This window comes from Hyla sarda, chromosome 2 (assembly GCF_029499605.1).
Source record: "Hyla sarda isolate aHylSar1 chromosome 2, aHylSar1.hap1, whole genome shotgun sequence".
In the NCBI taxonomy this organism is placed as follows: Eukaryota; Metazoa; Chordata; class Amphibia; order Anura; family Hylidae; genus Hyla; species Hyla sarda.
In genome coordinates this window covers 463,965,403-463,987,691 of record NC_079190.1, presented here as the reverse complement: position 1 = coordinate 463,987,691, position 22,289 = coordinate 463,965,403, and the positions used below count along the sequence as shown (strand labels likewise).

Below are 22,289 nucleotides of genomic sequence, written 5' to 3'. Positions count from 1 at the left end.
TGCACCTAAAAATCTGTATTATGGCTTATTTTTTGCGCCACCAATTCTAATTTATAGTGACAATAGTCATTTTACCGAAAAATCCACGACAAAATGGAAAAAAAATGTATTGTACGACAAACGTGAAGAAAAAATGCCATTTTGTAAATTTTGGGGGCTTCCGTTTCTACGAGTACATTTTTCGGTAAAAATGACACCTTATCTTTATTCTGTAGGTCCACATGGTTAAAATGATATCCTACTTGTATAGGTTTGATTTTGTATTACTTAAGAAAAAAATCATAAATACATGCAGGAAAATGTATACGTTTAAAATTGTCATTTTCTGAGCCATATAACTTTTTTATTTTTCTTTGTTCAGGGAGCTATGATGGCTCATTTTTTGCGCCGTGATCTGAAGTTTTTAGCGGTACCATTTTTGTTCTGATCAGACTTTTTGATCACTTTTTATTCACTTTCTTGTGGTATAAAAAGTGATCAAAAATGCGCTATTTTGGACTTTGGAATTTTTTTGCGCGTACGCCATTGAATGTGCGGTTTTAAAAGCGCTATATTTTTATAACTTGGACATTTCTGCACACGGCGATACCACATATGTTTATTATTATTTACACTGTTTAATTTTGTTACTAGGAAATTCCGGGTGATTTAAACTTTTAATTCAGAAGGGAATACCTGAAAGGGTTAACATTTTTTTTTTACACTTTTTTTTTTGCGAGCTCATAGCTCCTATAGGGAACTATGAGCTTGCAATGGCTGATTGCATACACAGATTGTTGCCTTGCCATTGCATGGCAACAAGCTGTGTAATCGGCGGTTGATTGCTCCAGCCTGTAACTCAGGCATGGAGCAATCAATCAGAGCCGGGACGCCGACGGAAGAAGGTAGGGACCTTCTTCTCTCTGGGTAGCTGATCGGGGCTGACTGAGCAGCCGGGAAGCATTTACTTTCACTTTCCATACAGCGCTCTGCTTTGAGCGCTGCATCGGAAGGGTTAATAGCGCGTGGCCGAACGATCGCGAATTAGCCGTGGGTCCAGACTGTGAATAGGCGCCAGGACCATCCCGCTATGACGCGGGGTCCCGCCGGGACCCCGCGTTATAGACAGGGACCGGACTTAGGACATACTCATACGTCCTAAGTCCTTAAGGAGTTAAGGAGTGCTATCAGATGAAAACAGAAAAACTGTAATTATCAATTGTAAAAATCAACCCAAATATACTCACGGTAAATTTCCAGAACGACTGTAGACTCTTGAGTGTGTCCCTTTGAATCTGTAGCTTGACATCGATATATACCGGCATCATCTATCTTGGCGTTATATATTGTGAGCCATGATCTCATGCCTTCTCTTTGTGCCACAACCCTCTGGTTTGATGTTATCTTCTCTCCTTGTGGATTATACCAGTCTATTGTTTCAACGTCTCCCAAAACTATTGGGAAAAAAGAATTTCATAAAAGTTTTAATCAACTTTTTTATCTACCAATACAAAATTGCAGAATGAATCTTGAAGTATATTGTACATACAAAACTGAAAAATAAGATGAAGAAGTAAGCTATTATTTTAAATTTAGTCTAAATCTCCTCCAGTAGCGGATTTGGATTTATTTGTACAAAACTATACAATGGCAATGAGTTATTCATAGTCAGGATCAGGGTCAAGTCCTGGAAAAAAAAAGTGTGGGAACTCAACCACAATTTCCACTCAAGAGCTAGTTCTGGAGTACTTCTGCTAATGGGAACAGGGTTCCTGCTCTGTTCGCATATTATTATTATTTTTTTTTTGTAGGACTTGAACCCTGGTCCCGATATATTTAGTTTTATGACAGAATGTTGGTAGCGGGGATAGACAGAAAACATGCATGCATTCCTCACATCTGGCACAGCAATTATATTTCAGTTTAGTTTAAGAACTTTCACACTCTTTTGGTTACCAACATTTTTCCTTTACACTCCAGCATATTTTTAACTACGCCCTGTGGGGATAATATATATTCGGATCCCCCTGAAGCTCCTACTTATTCAGAGTGTGACAGAGTTGTAGGTACTCAATCCAAGCCAACTCTGATAACTAGAGATGAGCGAATTTTTGAAAATTCAATTCGGCTGATTCGCAGAATTTTGGGGAAAATTTTGATTTGATCCGAATAAATTCACGGCAAATCGATATAATCAAGTGTGCGTGTGTTTTCACTGTTTTCATTTTTTCTTCATTTTTTAAATTTTTAGGTAGTACTACTACTCCCAGCATGGAACAGACTGTTCCATGATGGGAGTAGTAGTACCTGCACTGATAGACAGATTGCCCCGGAGTCTGACACCCGTTGCGATCCTCCTATATACCGGCCAGCCGCTCTTCTGCGCGATCCTGCACTATGTTCTGCGATGTAAAGTTCTTCACATCACAGATTCATATTTCCAGCAGAGAGCTGTGATTGACCAAATGGTTCCAGCCAATCACAACTCTCTGCAGGAAATATGAATAATAGGTATATATATATATACATATATATATATATATATATATATATATATATATATGGTAGTGCAGGGGACCAGAGAAGAGGGGCCGTGCCCCGCATCTACACATTATACAGGAGGATCGCAGTGATCTGTACTTAAATGCAGGTACTACTGCTTCCAACATGGAGCACACTCAGCTCCATGCTGGGAGCTGTAGTACCTGCATTAATAGACAGATCACAGTGAGTGTCACTTCTGACACCTATTGTGATCTGTCTATTAATTAGGGATGAGTGAATCGAATCTGACAAATCTGAATTCATTACGAATTTCATGAAAAATTTGATTAAAAACAAATGGGAATATTGCCCTGATTCAATCGCACAAATGGCTTCATTAAACTCCATTTAGTGCGTTCCAGGCTCCAGGGCATCTAAAATGAATCACATGCAGCATGCAGCCTATCAGCAGCCATCCACCCCTGTGATGTCACAGCCCTATCTAATTGGCAGCCATCTTGTAGCCAGTCACTTCAGCCTTTTATTGCAGAGAGATAGAGCAGGACAGACAGCGCTGTGTGTTGCACAGAAAAGTATTTTTACAGCAGTGATTCTCCTCCCAGTCACATCAGCGTTCTGTTGCACAGAGAGAGGGACAGAGAGCAGTGTGTGTTGCACGGAAAAGCATTTTTACAGCAGTGATTCACCTCCCAGTCACTACAGCATTCTATTACAGAGAGGGACAGAGAACAGTGTGTTGCACAGTGTGTTGCAGAGAACAGCAGCGATTCACCTCAAGCCCAAATCCTGCCTTGTAGCACTGATAGGGAAGGGAGTGAAACTGAGAGATTGAGTGCAATTTTGGGTGTAGTACACAGTGACTGTGTGCTGCAGCACTGCTGTGTACTGCTGGTGTTGTACACAAAACATTTTTTTAAGCGTATTTGAGCGCATTGTCCTCCCCTCATAAGTGCATACCACATACGTACATATTACGTACTATTTTGTACCTGTTAAAGTCTTAAGGACATAGATACTGTGAAAAGCCAGGCAAAAATACACACCTGCTGGTGTTGTACATAAATACTGTTTTAAGCATAGTGGAGCATACTGTACTCCCCTCATATACGCACAAAGTATGTCAGGCAGAGAAGTGCCAGGACGTTTACAGAGGAGGGGCAGAGGCCTAAATTAATCAGGAAAAGGTCACATCAGACTAGGGGCGAGTGGCAGCAGGAGTCACAGCAAGAGGCCTGAGCTCCCGGTATCAGCTAGTGGCCGTGTCTCGTCCAGCAACCCATTTGCCCTTATCGATTTGTTAAAATGATCATCCATTTCATCACAAGTGACATCTGACACCCCCAGTCAACAGTTGGTGGGTTCCTCAGACACAACCCTCAGTTGGCATAGCCCGTGAGCAGTCCCTGTTCTCCCATTGCCTCTGTTCCATGCTGTTCCCTATCCCACAGAAGTATCTTATGCTGTGGGTTAAGCTCCACTATTTTGTGAGGACGATCTAGAGGACAGTCAGCAGCTACTGCCCAGCCAATAAGTGAGGGAGACATCCGCCACTTCCTCCACTAGGCGGGCAAGTGGTGATGAGAAGAGTGACGTGGGAGGTGGTGTTGCGAGTGTTCAGGCTCCTGAAGCAGACACTGTTGAGGAACCTGAGGAGGACATCAGTAACGTGCAGACACAACTCAATGATGATGAAGCCGATCACACTTGGGGGCTGGGTGCAGAAGGGGCTTCATCATTATCAGGAGAAGAGGGTTGCAGGTTGCCTATGAAGCAGCAGCTGAGCCAGCAAGGTGGTAGCATAGTTTGCAGTCAGCATGGTGGCAGAAGTGGAAAGTTAGGAGCCAAACGTGCCCGAGGTAGACCACCTGTTTCGGGGCAGCCTACCTTCCCGAGAAGAAGTGAAGCAGGGGTTCCTGTCAGCGGCATTAGCAGTCAATCAGTGCTGACTGTTGGCGGGAAGATCAAGCATCCGGAGGAGGTTAACATGGCCACATGCAAGATGTCTTGGCAGAAGGTGAAGCGTGGCCAGGGTCCCAATGTTGTCACCAGTACCTTGCACTAACATATGCAGCATCACCATAAAGTGCCCTGGGAGAACCGTGGCTCCGATGTGGTGGTCCAGCTTGCTGCATCAACCAGTGGCACGCTGCTCCCTGTTTCAGCCAGCCAAGGCACCACCACCTCAGCCAAAGGGAGCTGTGTGTCAAACCCTTCTTCTGTCACTCCAGATGTTCATGCTCCTCCTACTTTGAGTAAGTCATTCCGCCAGCAATCCATCGGCAGAGCAATGTCCAAGAGACAATAGTATGTGCCCACTCATCCGACGGCGCAGAAGGTGAATGTGCTCCTGTCCAAGTTGCTGGTGCTGCAGTCCCTCCCTTTTCAAGTGGTGGACTCTGCACTTTTACGAGAACTGATGGCTTGTGCCGACCCGAGGTGGAGAGTTCCAAGCCATCATTTCTTTGCGAAGAAGGCAGTACCAGCCCTGCACAATTTTAAGGCACAGAAGGTGTTCCAGTCCTTGAGCCTTTCGGTGTGTACCAAAGAGCATGGCAGCACCGGCGTGTGGAGCTGTAACTACGGTCAGGGACAATACATGTCCTTTATGACTCACTGGGTGAATGTGGTTCCTGTATAGCCACAACACCAACTTGGACCAGTCACGCAGCTTCCTCCTCCTCGCTTTCAGGCCGTTGGTCCTGTGACAGTGTGTGACTCCACCTCATCCTGCACCGTGTCCTCAGCCTCCACTGCACGGACAAGTCTCAGTGCCCCTCCAGCATACCAAGTGTGCAGGGCACGGCGGTGTCACGCTGTTCTTCACATGGTTTTCCTAGGTGAACTGAGTCACAAAGGGGAGGAACTGCTAAAATTAATTCTTGAAGAAATCGAATCATGGCTTACTCCACAAAAACTGGAAGTGGGAACCATGGTGACCGACAACGGGAAGAACATCTTGTCTGTGCTGCGACAAGGAAGCCTGAGACATGCGCCATGCATGGCACACGTGTTCAATCTGGTTGTCAAGCGGTACACCAGAAAGTACACCTGCCTTGAGCTGCAGCGTCAGAATGACATCCCCCAACATAGTCTGATTTCCAACGTTTCTATACGTTGGAATTCCACCCTCCACATGTTGGACCCACTATACGAACAGAGAAAAGCCATCACCGATTTCTTGACAATCCAAGCAGATAGGAGGACTCCCATGCGTAACTTCAATGTCAACCAGTTCATACGTGACACCTGCCATTTGCTCAGGTCCTTTGAGGAAGTCACAATATTAGTCAGTCACCAGGATTATAGGATGAACAACGTCATTCCACTGCTTCATCTACTACAACACATGTTGGAAATGATGGCTGGTTAGGGCACTGGAAACATGGCACCTACATCTCATGACCACATGAGCCATATTTGGACTGAACTGGAGGAGGATGAGGGGGAGGGGCACAGTGGAGCACAGTTTAGATTTCACAAGATGGGCGTTTTTTCTAGTCATCTGACAGGAGAGGAGGAGCAGGAGCAGCTAGAGGAGCTAGAGGGTTATGAGGAAGGCGATACAGAGGACCCAGACACACCATGGAAGTATCCAGTGGAGATGGAGGCAGGAAGTCCCTCTAAGTCACTTGCACAAATGGCACTATGCATGCTTATTTGCTTGTGTAGTGACCACCGGATTGTCACCATTCGGCAGCGGGATAACTTCTGGCTCTCCATCTTATTGGACCCTCGCTACCGGCACAAAATGGGAGCCTTTTTTATACCCACTGAGAGGGAGGACAAACTGACCTACTACAGAGACATCCTACGTAGTCAGTTGGCTGATGGCTATCTGCGCCATCGTCCATCCTCTCGCAGGTCTGACTTGGGGGGCCCTCTGCACTCACCTTCTACTTCCATGGCTGCTGGAGAGGGGAGGGTGGCAGGAGCAGTACAAGCTCCATCAGAAGCAACCTGAGTCTACAGTCGCTGATAAGTAGCTTTCTTGACCTGCAAAGTAGAACTGGAGCAGGACCTGAACCAGCAGGTGGTGTCATACCTTGAAATGACCATGCCAACACTCCCTGAAGATCCGCTGGACTTCTGGGCAGCCAAACTGGATTTGTGGCCACAACTAGCAGAGTTTGCCCTGGAAAAGCTGTCCTGCCCATCCGGTAGAGTACCATCAGAGCAGGTGTTTAGTGCAGCGGGGGCCATAGTAACCTTAACGAGAACTCTTCTGACCATGAAAAATGCAGAGAGACTGACCTTTGTGAAGATGAATCAGGCATGGATCAGCTAGGATTTCCACCCACCAATGCCTGATGCATCAGAGTAGATTGACCATGGTGCCACACCAACACTTCACAAATATCGATAGTGCAAAACATGTTTAAGGCGCTGCTCCCCAGTTACAGACTTTCCTCTGCATCAGACCACAAGTAAGTATTGAGGATATGCATTACGTAAAATTCTTAGGATAAAATAAAATATGTCTACACAAAAGTTGTTTTTGAAATGAAACAAAAGGAAAGGTGTGAAAAAAATACAATGTGCCACATACTCCACCAAGTATTGATGTAATGCAAAGACCTCTAAAAGGTGGAAGGGAACAACGTATGGTCCATTGTAACCGGTGGGGGTAAAAACTTCCCCTGTAAGGCCCTATTCTCACATTATTAATTCCCTTCTTGGCAAGTGTTACTCGCCCTAAAAAGGGCGGCCCAACACAGGAACCCTTGCCTATTTCCCTCTACAAACACTGACATTTCCCAGGCTTTTTATGTGGAAAACCACAGCCATAGTTAAAGGGCGTACTCCACTGGCCAGTGCTCAGAACATTTAATTCCAAAGGCTGTGTGCACGCTGCGGGGGTCGGTCACGCCACACCCCCTCCCATAGAGGGATTGAGGGAGCATTGAGGGGGCATGGCCTGGCATCAGAAGGGGGAATGGCCCGCTCCCTGCAGTGCGCACACAAAAAGTTCCGAACACTGGCCAGTGGAGTACACCTTTAAGAGAGGCAACCTGGAAGTGATCAGATCCATGATGGAGAAGAACAAGACAGGGATGTAATTATTTTCTTTTTTTTATAATTGCGCATTTCACAACTTAACATCATGTATAAGGTGCATGTCTATTTTTACTAACATACTTTGTGGACAAAACCTTTTGAAGTCTAACATACCGTTTGCTTTATGTCATAATTAAAGGAATAAAAATAACTGTGATATGAATATCTACTTTCCATAATCTGGTCCTTATTCTGCACAGTATATTATGTTTTCCTGTCTGTGATTCGAAGAGAACATGATCATAATTTTCTATTTTCTGAAAAAACAGAGTTGCCCTTTAAAAGTAATATTTGAATCTGCAGTATTTGACTACAACTACAGACTTTCAATGAAGTCCTTCAAACAGTCTACTGTAAGTCCTCGTTTTCACCTCTGTCCTCCTTCTATAACCTTGCCTACTGTAAATTATGCATTCTCATTGTCTCCCAGTCTCAGTGCTGGATTTATATTATGTTCTAGTCCTTGCCAGTTCTCTGTGTGTCCTGCAATATAACAAAGTATCATCTGAAATGACGTGAATAATGACGATTAACAGGAGAATAAGTGACATACCTGTACATGTGAAATACTTGGACTGCCCCACGCTAATTTCAACTTTGCTCAGGGATATCGACACTTGTAACAGAGCTGTAAGATAGAAAAGATAATACAATTATTAATCTTTATAAAGTCATCTCGGACACAAATGTAAATGTTGTTGAGCAAATCGAGAACAGAGGTTAAAGGGGTACACTGCCCACAGACATTGTATCCTCTATCCAAAGGATAAAGGATAAGATGTCTGATTGCGGTCTTGGTGCAGCACCCGACATTCTAAACAGTATGCTTAGAACGCTGGGTTCTGGCGGTGGGAGATGTGAGATAATGCCACGCCCCCTTGCGGTATCACGTCACACCCCCTTGATCCATGTCAATGGGAGGGGACATGATGTAACATCATGAGGGGGTGTGTTGTGAAGTCACGTCTCCTTCCAAAAGAACCCAGTGTTTTAAGCAGACTGTTTAGAATGCCGGTTGCTGCACAGAGATCACGGAGGTCCCAACGGCGGGACCCCTGTGTTCAGGCATCTTATCCCCTATCCTGTACTATCCTGTGGGCAACATACCCCTTTAATAATAAAGTAGAGCTGAACTTCTAATTAAAAGCAACACATCATAAGAATATTATATGCTATTTCTGGTTATGGTTAAAAAAAACTGAGTCACAAAATTTGGTCTGAATTTAGCAAATACAATTTTTAATAAACAGTCAAAATCTGAAAATGTGGGGATTTGTTTCCTCAGGGCTCACATACACGGAGTGGGCCAGAGGTAAGTGGCATTGTTAAATGTTTTATCATAGTTGGCACTCACTACATTTACTGGGCCGGACTCTCTGCCCCAAGACTAGCCACTTAGTATACTATACAGGAGCAGGGACTCAGTCATACTTAACACATAACTCTGATTACACTCAAGCAGGAGGGTATCTGTTTATCTGTATCTATCTCCTGGCAAATTTGTAGCCAAAAGTTCTATAGATTTGCATGATTTAACCCCTTCCCTCTTCCCCCTTCCTGGTTTTTCCTCCTCACCTTTAGTGATGAGCGGCATTGCCCATATTCAAATTTGCGATATTTTGCAAATATACAGATGAATATTTGTCCTATAGTCGCATATTCATTATATTCACATATTCACATTTTCACCTATGCAAATATTCACATAATCGCGTATTCAAGGAAGAAAGCAGTGAGAGGGTGGGCAACTTTACTATTGGTTGCTAGGGATGTTGTTGATAACCTCTGACAAGTGTATTTGCATCATTCTAATTGGCCCACAAGTGAAAAGAAGGAATATGCAAATATTCACTTATGCATGTGGTAGGCCTCAGGGGTGGGGGTAGTGTAGTCAGCGTGTTGTTTCAGTATATCAAGGGTTAAGGTTAACCCTGTTGTTCATGACGCCAGGCTGAGGGCTAGTATGCTGAGGTAATTTTCCGGCCTATCGCCGCCCTTCCCAGTAACGATAGGTGCATGCATAAAATGACTGAAGGTCCACAAGGTAGTTGAACAGGAACTTGGATAAACTTTACTTAAAGACTTGCGGTACATCCAATGAACAGTAACAGTCTCATTAATACAGTCTCCATACACTTCAGTGACTGACAGTTGTTGCGGACCTTGACTTTTGATATAAGTCTCAGAATTTAGGGTAATTTGCGAAGATCCGTCCGTATTTAGGGGTTCGATATGGTCTGGTGATCTTGCAGAGTGCTTAGGGATTGATTACACTCACAGTTTTGTAAAGATCAGCCGTTGCTGCAAGGCTCGGGCTTAACTCACTGACGACAGCAGCGCAGATCCTTCCCTGTCAACAGCCCACGAGGAAATAGAGAGAGTAATGGATGCCGCTCCCTTATATGGGCAGGGGCAGGGCCGTTTTGGATTGGTCCGAGTCAGCTGTCACTCACCGTTACATAGCCTGATGGGTAAACACCTGACTTCCTCCAAAGGTCCTTGAACTACAAACCATAGAGTCTTTGGAACGCATCACGTGACTCGCAGGTCCTGCGACACCAACTAGGTAAGTACACTTACTATATAAATATATACAAATTATATTTGAATAATTTTAAAGGGGTTCTCCGGTGCTTACTCATCTTATCCCCTATCCAAAGGCACGTGGCACCCCATTTGTAATCAGTCCCCGGAGCGTGTTCGCTCCGGGTCTGATTATGGGCGACTACAAGGCCAGCGGTGTGTGACGTCACGCCTCCGCCCCTGTGTAACGTCACGCTCCGCCCCTCAATGCAAGTCTATGGGAGGGGGCATGATAGCTGTCACGCCCCCTCCCGTATGTTTGCATTGAGGGGCGTAGCGGGACGTCACACGCCACCGGCCTTGTAGTTGCCCGTAATCAGACCCAGAGCGGGACTTCCGCGATCAGGCATCTTATCCCCTATCCTTAGGAAAGGGGATAAGATGTGTAAGCACCGGAGAACCCCTTTAATTACAAAAGGGGTGTCAAGGGACTAGCTAAGGATGAGGACCCCACCTACACCTAAGGACTCTGACTTTGGGGACCTCACCACAAGGCAACGGATGCAATCCGGTGCCGGGACACCATATGCAAATTTGCGCATATGTGAATATTCACATATGCAAATATGCGCATATGTGCATATGCGGGGAAAAAAGCAAATATTTGCAGTTTCAAATATATAGCGAATATATTCGCGAATTCGCAAATTTGCGATATTCGCAATAAAAATTTTAAATGCGAATATTCGCGCCCAACACTACTCACCTTCTAAAAATCATAACACTTTCAGTTTTCCACCTACAGACCCATATGAGGGCTTGTTTTTTGCACCAGCAAATTCACTTTGAAATACCATTAATCATTTCACCACAAAATCTACGACAAAACCACAAAAAAAGTATTTGTGGGGCAAAATTGAAAAAGAAACCAAAAAAAAACATTTTGGAAATTTTCAGTCCAAATGACACCTTATCTTTATTCTGTAGGTCTAAATGGTTACAGGGATATCTAATTTGTATAGGGTTTCTTTTATTTTACTTTTCATATAACTACATGCACCACAATTAGCATGTTTAAAATTGTCCACTTCTGACCCCTATAACTTTTTTATTTTTCTGTATATAGGGATGTATGAGGACAATTTTTTTCAGCCATGATCTGAAGTTTTTATCGGGACCATTTTCCTTTTGATGGCACCTTTTGATCAGTTTTTTTTTTTATTTTGTTCTAGTGTATAAAGTGACGAAATATCTATGAAGTGACCAAAAATATGCATTTTTTGGACTCTGGAAATTTTTACGCTTGCGCCTTTGACCTTGCGGTTTAATTAACATTATAGTTTAATAGTTTGGACATTTACGCATGCGGCAATACCACACATGTTTAGGTTTTATTTATTTTACTTTTATTTTTTTTTTTTATGGGAAAAGGGGGGTGATTTAAACTTTTATTAGGGGAGGGGTTAATGCATATTTATTCATTTTTTTACTTATTGTTTTTCCACTTTTTTTAGATTGCATACACTGATCAATGCTTCTCCATAGGAGCACCAGGCACCTCCCCCATCCTCTCAGCTGATCAGGATGCCGATCAGCCCACTTAGCTAGCCGGGAACGGGATTGACCACTATTAGACACCTCAATCAACTTTGATTGTGGCGTCTAAAGGATTACTGCCGGACATCAACCCGATCTGCAATGTCCGGCATTAGCCGTGGGTCCTGGTTGTTGATAGCAACCAGGACCCACTGGGTATTATGCGCGCTCACCTGCTGAATGCACGTCATACTGCGGTAGCCCGTAGTGGACATACAAATAAGTCCATTTGCGGGAAGGGGTTAGTCAGATATCCTGCTGCCGCCACATCATCGTAGTTACATTTATCATTTGCAGTCGCTGGGCAGTGGGGCTACTTCCAAATCAGGATCAAACAAAACTCTGCACATTGGTTCATCTCTAGCTATATGGTATCCCTACTGTATTCAAAGGGTTTTATTATAATAGTAATCCTTTTCAATGCCAAAGCGGTCAAGGTGATCAGCTGTTAGTACTGAGGGACACTAACCATAATTTCTCGAAGAGTGGTAGTTACAAGGAAGTAAAGGCTGCATGGTGGGATGGGTCTGGCAAGGAAAGAGCAACTGTTTGCAATCGGGTAGATCCAAAGCAGGTCATTTTCTACCATCCACATGCCCTAATCTAACATATATAATGGTGTTTTCATAATAAAGCAGCCCCTTTAAAAGGGTTTTCTGTTACATTAATACTGATGGCCTATTCTTAGTATAGGCCATCAACATCAGATTGGTTGGTGGGACTCTCAGCACCCCCACGATCAACTGATTGAAGGGCAGGGTGTAACTAGAATTCACAGGGCCCCATAACAAAATGGGATGGGCTCCCACAACCTAAAGGCAGGTAAATACAATTGCAGCATAAGTAACAATAACAAAAAATATGAAAAACACTGCCATATACCAGATGATCCACATAGAAGTGTTAGGTTGCAGAAAGCCACCAAGTCATCATTCACTACAGAAAGGTACAATGGGGGAGATTTATCAAACCCTGTGCAGAGGAAATGTTGACCAGTTGCCCATAGAAACCAATCAAATAGCTTCTTTCATTTTGAAAGGCCTTTTCAAAAATTAAAGAAGCAATCTGATTGGTTGCTATGGGAAACTAGTAAACATTTTCTCTGAATAGCTTTTGGTAACTCTCCCCCAATGTTCTGACTCATTCTCTGCATTAGAGTCTCTGTGGAATAAGTCTGTTTTGAGTGACAGCTGGGGGGTATGGTGCATATTACTGTTCGCTTCACCCGACTGTGACTCCTGGTCACAGCGGGTCTCAGGAGTGAGACCTGGTGCAACCTAAAGTTATGACATCTCTTCACAACATTGAAAATTTTTATTAAACTACAGTGTCGCTTTAATTATGAGAATATCCTCTTTGACAACTCTGTATAAAAGTAGTCTTTTAGGGATGTGAATTTTCTTTGAAGAAATCCTTTGTTTTCATATTGTCCCCAATGAACAGCTTAAAGTGCTCCTTAAAGGGGTACTCCACTGGCCAGTGTGGAACTGAATGTTCCGAACGCCGTTTTCACACGCCACGTCCCCTCGTGATGTCACGGTCAGGCCCCCTCCCATAGACTTGCATTGAGGGTGTGTGGCCATGATGTCACGAGGAGGCATGGACTACCCCCGCTTCGCAAAAACAGTGTACCCCTTTAATCCTTTCAAAATAAAAAAAGGAAAATACTTAAAAGCTTACATTTCCTAGGTAATGTATTGCTTGTATGTATTATTTTCCTGACAACATATGTTACATATAAGTAGTGAGATGGATGCAGAGAGAGACACTACTATATCTCATATTGTATCTAGGCTAGAGGTGACCCAACACAGTCTTTTCAGTAGTAAAAAGTAACAAATGGATCAAAATGTTGCACATTTCTGCGCAATTCACTTCACACTCATTCAAGAAAACACCTTAAATTTGAATTTTTCAACTTTTTTTTGTGTACTCTTTGAGTTTTTTGCTCAAACACCTCCAAAAAGTTCAAATATACACCAGTCCAGGCATGGCTTAACTTTTTGTTGTGTGTAAACAATAGAAATTGGTGTCCTGAAGTGAATTTTCAGTAAGTGTGCACCTGCACAAGATGTATCAAACCATTTAATATACTTGGTGCATGTACATATTAGCACCACACAATATAATGGCGGACAAAAATTTTCACTTACACCTACAACGATAAATTTGGTCCAAAGACTCATTGTCATCTCCTGACAAAATATGCTCTCTACTGAGTCTATTGTAGACTTGAAGAGGGAGATTTATCAGAACCTGTGTAGATGAAGAGTGGGGCAGGTGCCCATAGCAACCAATCAGATCACTTCTTTCATTTTTTTAGATGCCTTTTTTTTATAAATGAAAGAAGCAATTGGATTGGTTCCTGTAGTCAACTACTCCACTCTTCCTCTACATAGGTTTGGATAAATCTACCAAATCTATTGAGCGGACCCTTTTTAATTTGAAGCCAGCCTTGCTATAAGGGCATTGGGTATATAGCACCCATTTTAGGGTAGGGTCACACATAGCGTATAAGCAGGATATGGGCAAAGTCTGCTGCGGAACGTGCAGTACGGGCATAGTCACTTATGCCCCAAATCTGCTGCGCAGCAAAAAATGTGCTGCATATTTTTCTATAAACAGATACACAGGGCTACCAGGAGGCAGCCATGTGTTTGCATTGTGATTTGGAGGCGGGTCTACATGTTACAGTCACTTTAGCACTCTGGACCTACCTCCAAATCTCACTGCACACACAGGGCTGCCACCTGTGTGTCTTCTCATAGAAAAATATGAGCATATTTTCTGCTGTGCAGCAGATTTCGTGCGGCATTAAATGTGCTGTGTATATGCTATGTGTGACCCTACCCTCAAAGTGCAAATATTTGGTCACTCTCACTCTTCATTTTCCTCTTCTTCTAGACTTTCGGTACTATTCTGCACATGCTTTTTCTTAGGGAGATTTTAAACTGTTCCCTAGAATGCAAAGTTATTGAATATTCAATGTAGATCATATTTAGGTATTATAAAAATCGTAAAATAGTCTCAGTCGAGTCCTCCCAGTCCAACTTTGGCCACTTTACACTTAGAAAAGTTTGATTCTGTAAACTCTGTGGTGAGCTGAGGAAACATGTTGCGCAGTCAGGAGGCAAAACCAAGTTATTTTTTTGTAAGCCCTTTATGAAGATGAAAAGTGACTCCCAGAATAATCAATACCAGGTGTCAGAAGTCGATCAACAAAAAGTACTCTCAAAGATAATTGTGTCTGAGAAAGTGCTCTTAAAGTGATGATGCATTTTCCAAATTGATTTTCATGGCACTTGCTTATCCTTGTAGCTTTGGCAAGTTCTTCCTTCTTTCCTTACTTCACTAAATTCACTTCTCTCCACACAAATCAGCATTTTTTCCCTTGACCATCGGTTATAGAACTTGTAACTAAAAGGACGAAAAGGATTAGCACTAAAACCACAAAGTGATGCAGTTTCACTGCAGCATTTCAGGTCATCTACTGGTGTCCTTCAAGAATAAGTAGGTTTTTGTTTTTGATCGTTTTTGACATTCTAGTGACCCTATGTGCCCACAACATAACACTTTCCATACCACTATGAAACTGTGGTAACATACAGTGTTTGGTCTATACATATATTATCGTCCTATAAATAGTGGTGATTGCTTTCTTAACCCCTTAAAGCGTACCTGTCAGATCCAACAAAAAACATTTTTTTTAATATATCACTCAGTACCTAATCCTGACCATGTACATCTAATTGTTATGTGTCTAGCACCTTTATTTATTTTTTTATTACACTTTTAATTTAGCTCACTAGTCTGAATTCCTCTCATAGAGAGGGGGGGGGGGGATGGCCTCACTGTACAGATCTCTGCCCCCTCCCTCAGTATGCTGTCTGCTCACATGACCACTAGCGGTCAGTTATTTGACTGGCTTTTTCAGTATGAAATGCTGAAAATTTTCTAATGAAAGCAATTGCAAAACATATTGGTTTTGCATGCTTTACAACATCAAACGTTTTTGTATCTGACAGTGCCTATTTAACCCCTTAAGGACCCAGCCAATTTTCACTGTAGGTCACGGCCATTTTTTGCACATCTGACCATTGTCACTTTAAACATTAATAACTCTGGGATGCTTTTACCTTTCATTCTGATTCCGAGATTGTTTTTCCGTGACATATTTTACTTTATGATAGTGGTAAAATTTTGTCGATACTTGCTCTCTGCTTATAAGGAAAATTTACATTCCAAATAAATTATATATTGATTCACATATACAATATGTCTACTTTATGTTTCCATCATAAAGTTGACATGTTTTTACTTTTGGAAGACATCAGAGGGCTTCAAAGTATAGCAGCAATTTTCCAATTTTTCACAAAATTTTCAAAATCAAAATTTTTCAGGGACCAGTTCTGTTTTAAAGTGGATTTGAAGGGCCTTCTTATTAGAAATACCCCACAAATTACCCCATTATAAAAACTGCACCCCTCAAAGTATTCAAAATGACATTCAAAAGGTTTGTTAACCCTTTAGGTGTTTCACAGGAATAGCAGCAAATTGAAGGAGAAAATTCCAAATCTTCATTTTTTACACTCGCATGTTCTTGTAGACCCAGTTACTGAATTTTTACAAGGTATAAAAGGAGAGAAATCTTCCTAAAATTTCTCTCGAGTAAGAAAATACCTCATATGTGTATGTCAAGTGTTCCGCGGGCGCAGTAGAGGGCTCAAAAGGGAAGGAGCGACAGTGGGATTTTGGAGAGTGAGTTTTTCTGAAATGGTTTTTGGAGGGCATGTCACATTTCGTAAGCCCCTATGAGGCTAGAACAGCAACAGAAAAAACCCACATGGCATACTATTTTGGAAACTGCACCCCTCAAGGCACGCAACAAGGGGTCCAGTGAGCCTTAACACCCCACAGGTGTTTGACGACTTTACATTAAAGTTGGATGTGAAAATAATTTATATTTTTTTCACTAAAATGCTAGTTTTCCCTCAAATTTAAAATTTTTACAAGGGGTAATAGGACAAGATGCCCCCCAAAATTTGAAACCCCATCTCTTCTGAGTATGGAAATACCCGATGTGTGGACGTCAAGTGCTCTGCTGGCGCACTACAATGCTCAGAAGAGAAGGAGTGCCATTGAGCTTTTGGAGAAAAAATTGTTTGGAATGGAAGTCAGGGACCATGTGTGTTTACAAAGCCCCCCGTGGTGCCAGAACAGTTGACCCCCCCCCCCACATGTGACCCTATTTTGGAAACTACATCCCTCACAGAATTTATTAAGGGGTGCAGTGAGTATTTACACCCCACTGGTGTTTGACAGATCTTTGGAACAGTGGGCTGTGCAATTGAAAAATTTAATTTTTCATTTTCACGGACCACTGTTCCAAAAATCTGCCAGACCCCTGTGGAGCGTAAATGCTCACTGTACCCCTTATTACATTACGTGAGGGGTGTAGTTTCCAAAATGGGGTCACATGTGGGTATTTATTTTTTTGCGTTTATGTCAGAACCGCTGTAAAATCGTCCACCCCTGTGCAAATCACCAATTTAGGCCTCAAAGGTTCATGGTGCTCTCTCACTCCTGAGCCTTGTTGTGCGCCCACAGAGCATTTTACGCCCACATATGGGGTATTTCTGTACTCCGGAGAAATTGCGTTACAAATTTTGGGGGTCTTTTTTTCCTTTTAACGCTTGTGAAAATAAAAAGTATGGGGCAACACCAGCATGTTAGTGTAAATTCTTTTATTTTTTTACACTAACAAGCTGGTGTAGACCCAAACTTTTCGTTTTAATAAGGGGTAAAAGGAGAAGAAGCCCCCCAAAATGCGTAGTGCAATTTCTCCCGAGTACGGAGATACCCCATATGTGGCCCTAAACTGTTTCCTTGAAATACGACAGGGCTCCGAAGTGAGAGAGCTCCGTGCGCATTTGAGGACTAAATTAGGGATTGCATAGGGGTGGACATAGGGGCATTCTATGCCAATGATTCCCAAACAGGGTGCCTCCAGCTATTGGTAAATTCCCAGCATGCCTGGACAGTCAGTGGCTGTCCGGAAATGCTGGGAGTTGTTGTTTTGCAACAGCTGGAGGCTCAGTTTTGGAAACACTGCCATACAATACGTTTTTCATTTTTATTGGGGGGGGGGAGTGTAAGGGGGTGTATATGTAGTGTTTTACTCTTTATTATGTGTTAGTGTAGTGTAGTGTCGGGTTTTAAGGGTACATTCGCACTGGCGTGTTACGGTGAGTTTCCCGCTAGGAGTTTGCGCTGCAGTGAAAAATTTGCCGCAGCCCAAACTTGAAGCAGGAAACTTACTGTAAGCCTGCCCGTGTGAATGAACCCTGTACGTTCACATGGGGGAGCAAACCTCCAGCTGTTTCAAAAATTCAACTACCAGCATGTACTGACAGACCGTGCATGCTGGGAGTTGTACTTTTGCAACAGCTGGAGACACACTGGTTGGAAAACCTTCAGTTAGGTTCTGTTACCTAACTCAGTATTTTCCAACCAGTGTGCCTCCAGCTGTTGCAAAACTACAACTCCCAGCATGTACTGATCGCCGAAGGACATGCTGGGAGATGTAGTTATGCAATAGCTGGAGGTACGCAATTCCAACTCCCAGGATGCCGAGACAGCTGTTTGCTGTTTGGACATGCTGGGATTTGCAGTTTTGCAACATCTGGAGGGCTACAGTTTTAGAGAACACTGCAAGGTAATCTTCAAACTGTGGTCCTCCAGCTGTTGCAAAACTACAAATTCCAGCATGCCCTGACAGCAAACAGTTGTTTGGGCATGCTAGGAGTTGTAGTTTTGCAAGATCTGGAGGGCTATAGTTTAGGGACCACTATATAGTGGTCTCAAACTGTAGCCCTCCAGCTGTTGCAAAACTACAACTCCCAGCATGCCCAAACAGCTGTCTGGGCATGCTGGGAGTTGTAGTTTTGCAACATCTGGAGGGCTACAGTTAGAGACCACAGTATAATGGTCTCAAACTGTACCCTCCAGATGTTGCTAGGCAACTCACCGACCTCCGTCAGATCCAGCCGCACGTCATCGCCGCCAGCCGATCTCCGTCGCCCGCAGCCTCCGTCGCCTGCCCGGATCGGTAAGTGGATCTTCGGCGCCGGATCCCTGTTCTGCCCCGCCTATTGTGGGTGGGCAGGACGGGGAAAATGAAAGTTATACCCCCCGCCCCCGATCTGCTATTGCTGGTCGCGTCTAGACCACCAATAGCAGGGATAGGAGGGGTGACACCCCTGCCACATCACTCCTATGCCTTCAGGGGGATCGTGGGTGTCTTAGACAACCACGATCCCCCTTATATTCCGGGTCACCGGGTCACTATAGACCGGTAATGACCCGGAATCGCGCAAATCGCAAGTGTGAATTCACTTGCGATTTGCCGCGATCGCCGACATGGGTGGGTCTGATTACCCCCCCTGGGCGTGTGCATGGGATGTCTGCTGAATGATTTCAGCAGGCATCCCGGTCCGATCCCCGCCCGGTGCGTGGCGGGGCCCGGAATTCTCCATGATGTACGCGTACGTCATGGGTCCTTAAGTACCAGGGTGTCATGACGTAGGCGTACGTCAAGCGTCCTTAAGGGGATAAGGACTAAGGGTGTTTCCATTTTTTTCCCCCCTCACCTTTTAAAAATCATATCCCTTTCAATTGTGCACCTACAGATTCCAATGATGGCTGTTTTTTTTTTTTTTTTTGCGCTGCCAATTCTACTTTGTAATGTCATTAGTCATTTTACCCAAAAATCTACGGTGAAACAAAAAAAAAAAAAAATCATTGTGCAACAAAATTGAAAAAAAAATTAAAAATAAATGCCAATTTGAATCTTTTGGGGCCTTCCGTTTCTACGCAGTGCATTTTTCCGTAAAAATGACACCTTATCTTCATTCTGTAAATCCATACAATTAGAATGAGACCCAACTCATATAGGTTTGATTTTGTCGTACTTCATGACATGCACGAAAATGAAGACGTTTAAAATTGTCCTCTTCTAGCCCTTAAACTTTTTTATTTTTCCACAAACAGGGATGTATGAGGCAAATTTTTTATGCTTTTATCTAAAGTTTTTATCGGTACCATTTTTGTTTTGATTGTACTGAAAGCTTTTTATAAAAAAAAATTATGGTATAAAAAGTGACCAAAAATACGCTATTTTGGAATTTTTTATGTGTACACCATTTACCGTGTGATATAATTAATAATATATTTTTATAGTTCGGACATGTACGCCTGCGGCGCTACCCCATATGTTTATTTTGATTTACATACGGTAGTTTGTTTTTTTTAAATGGGAAAAGTGGGGAGATTCAAACTTTTATTAGGGAAGGGGTTAGATCACATTGATTAACTATTTGTTTACACTTTTGTTTGCAATGTTATAGCCCCCATAGGAACTATAACATGCAGTACATTGATTACATACACTGCCATAGCATAGCATTGATCAGAGTTATCGTCGCTCCACTGCTCCTGCCTGGATCTGAGGCACGGAGCAATGACTCGACTATTGGGCAATGTGGAGGCAGGTAGGGATCCTCCTCGTGTCCGTACAGCTGTTCGGGACAATGAGGTTTCACGGCGGTGGCTCCGATCAGCCCAACTGAGCTGCCGGGAAGGTTTTACTTTCACCATAGACACGGCAATCAACTTTGATTGCTGCGTCTGAAGAGTTAATACCGGTGTCACCGCAATCGGTGATGTCCGGTATTAACCATGGGCTAATGTACAAACAACGCAACATAAAATATATGTCCTGCGTCGTTAAGGAGTTAAAGGGGTATTTGACTATGCTACTGGAAACTTGCTCATAGCAACCAATCAGATTACTTCTTTCATTTTTCACAAGGCCTCTACAAAATGAAAGAAGCGATCTGATTGATTGCTATGGGCAACTCAGCAGCTTTTCCAGGAAAAGCTGCTGAGTTGCCCATAGCAAGCAATCAGATCGCTTCTTTCATTTTTCACAAGGACAAGGCCTCTGCAAAATGAAAGAAGCGATCAGATTGGTTGCTATGAGCAAATGGACAACATTTCCTTTGCACAGGTTTTGATAAATCTCCCCCTATGTTACTTAACTTCCCATTCATTCATTCATTGATACCCAGCCTTGCACATTACATCCAGTTTCAATTAACCCCAATACCCATATTTGGTACCCCATTAACCTAGTTCCCACGGTTCAAACACTCAGTTTATTGCCAATTGACCTAGTTCCCACGGTTCAAGGGCTTTCTTAATTACAAATTGACCTACATTTGTCAATCACGAGTAAAGTTTAATCACAACACTGTAACACCCCAGGACTCGAACCACCAGTGTCTCCCATCCACTGTACTGCCAAGACCCTCCTGCATATCTTACATTCCGTGAGATCCCCATAGACCACAATGGGCATATTGGTTTCAACGGGCAAAAAATCACAGATACAATGCACTAGCCCATTAGTTCCCTATACCATACACTTACCCTCGAGGCTTACATCATACTCAGCCTCCAATAGTGTTCAGACACGCCAAAATTGAAAAGTTTAATGTAATAATTCATGGATCTTTGTATATATCAAACACTGTATCAACACACTGTAACATTGGACCTGAGGAAGAAGGGAGCCCCTCCGAAAGGCATAGTCCTTATGTAGTACCACTTTTTATGATATTAATAAAAAGTTTGATGCAAGCAACTCCTGACTCCCATGCCATCACGCGGCCAGTGTAGCGCTCACAGTGCCGAAGTCGGTTTTTGCTGGAAGAACAAGGGAACCCCTGCCAGGATTCCCATCCTCCACATCTGTATCCCTGCAATACGATTAAAATGATACTCATGTCTAGATCATTTTATATTTTCTGTACCGCTTAAAAAAATCTAAAAGTTTTTGTACAAAATCAGGAATCTAAAATTGCCTTATTTTGACGGTGTGAGGGCTAATTTTTTGCTCATCATCTGTACTTTTTATCGATACCGCATTTGCATATTTAAAACTTTTAGATCATATTTTTTTTTTACATTTTTGGGAATAAAATGTGACTAAAAAGCAGCATTTTGGGATTTTTTCATTTTTAACGTTTACTCCATTCACTGTACGGGATCATTAACATTATATTTTGATAGTTCGGACATTTACGCATGCGTTGATAGCAAATATGTTTATAAAGAAACATTTTTGTTTTGTTTTTTTGTGGGTAAAATGGGAAAAAGTGACAATTTACATTTTTATTGGGGGAGGGGATTTTTCACTTTTTATTACTTTTTATTTTAAAATTTTCAAATTTTTTTTTTACACTTTTTATCTATAGCAATCATTTGATTGCTAATACTGTTCAGTTCTATGCATAGAGCACAGCCCCGATCAGTATTATCGGTCATCTTCGATCTCAGACCAGAGAAGCAGATGCCAGGAGACAGACAGAGGCAGGTGAGGGAACCTCTGTCCGCCATTACAGATCATTGGATCACCGCGGCAGCGATGCGGGTGATCCAATCATCTAATTTAACATGTGCACTGCTGCATCTGAGGGGTCAATGGTGGACATCCGCGTGATTGCGGAGGTCGGCCATTACCGGCAGGTCCAGCCGTGTATGATGCGAGCACCGCTCCGATGCTCATGGTC

General features: G+C 42.9%; 1 protein-coding gene across 5 annotated transcripts in view; it reads right to left on the bottom strand.

Annotated features, from left to right (window-relative positions):
* The window catches only part of NCAM2 (neural cell adhesion molecule 2), a 501,839-nt gene that overhangs the window by 238,514 nt on the left and 241,036 nt on the right, over positions 1-22,289 (bottom strand). For all 5 annotated transcript variants that reach the window (XM_056559430.1, XM_056559431.1, XM_056559433.1 and 2 more), the window contains exons 2-3: positions 8,093-8,167; positions 1,227-1,433 (exon numbers count right to left, since the gene is read on the bottom strand). In XM_056559430.1, the coding sequence (XP_056415405.1) occupies positions 1,227-1,433; positions 8,093-8,167 (282 nt within the window). The remainder of the gene's footprint in view (positions 1-1,226; positions 1,434-8,092; positions 8,168-22,289) is intronic.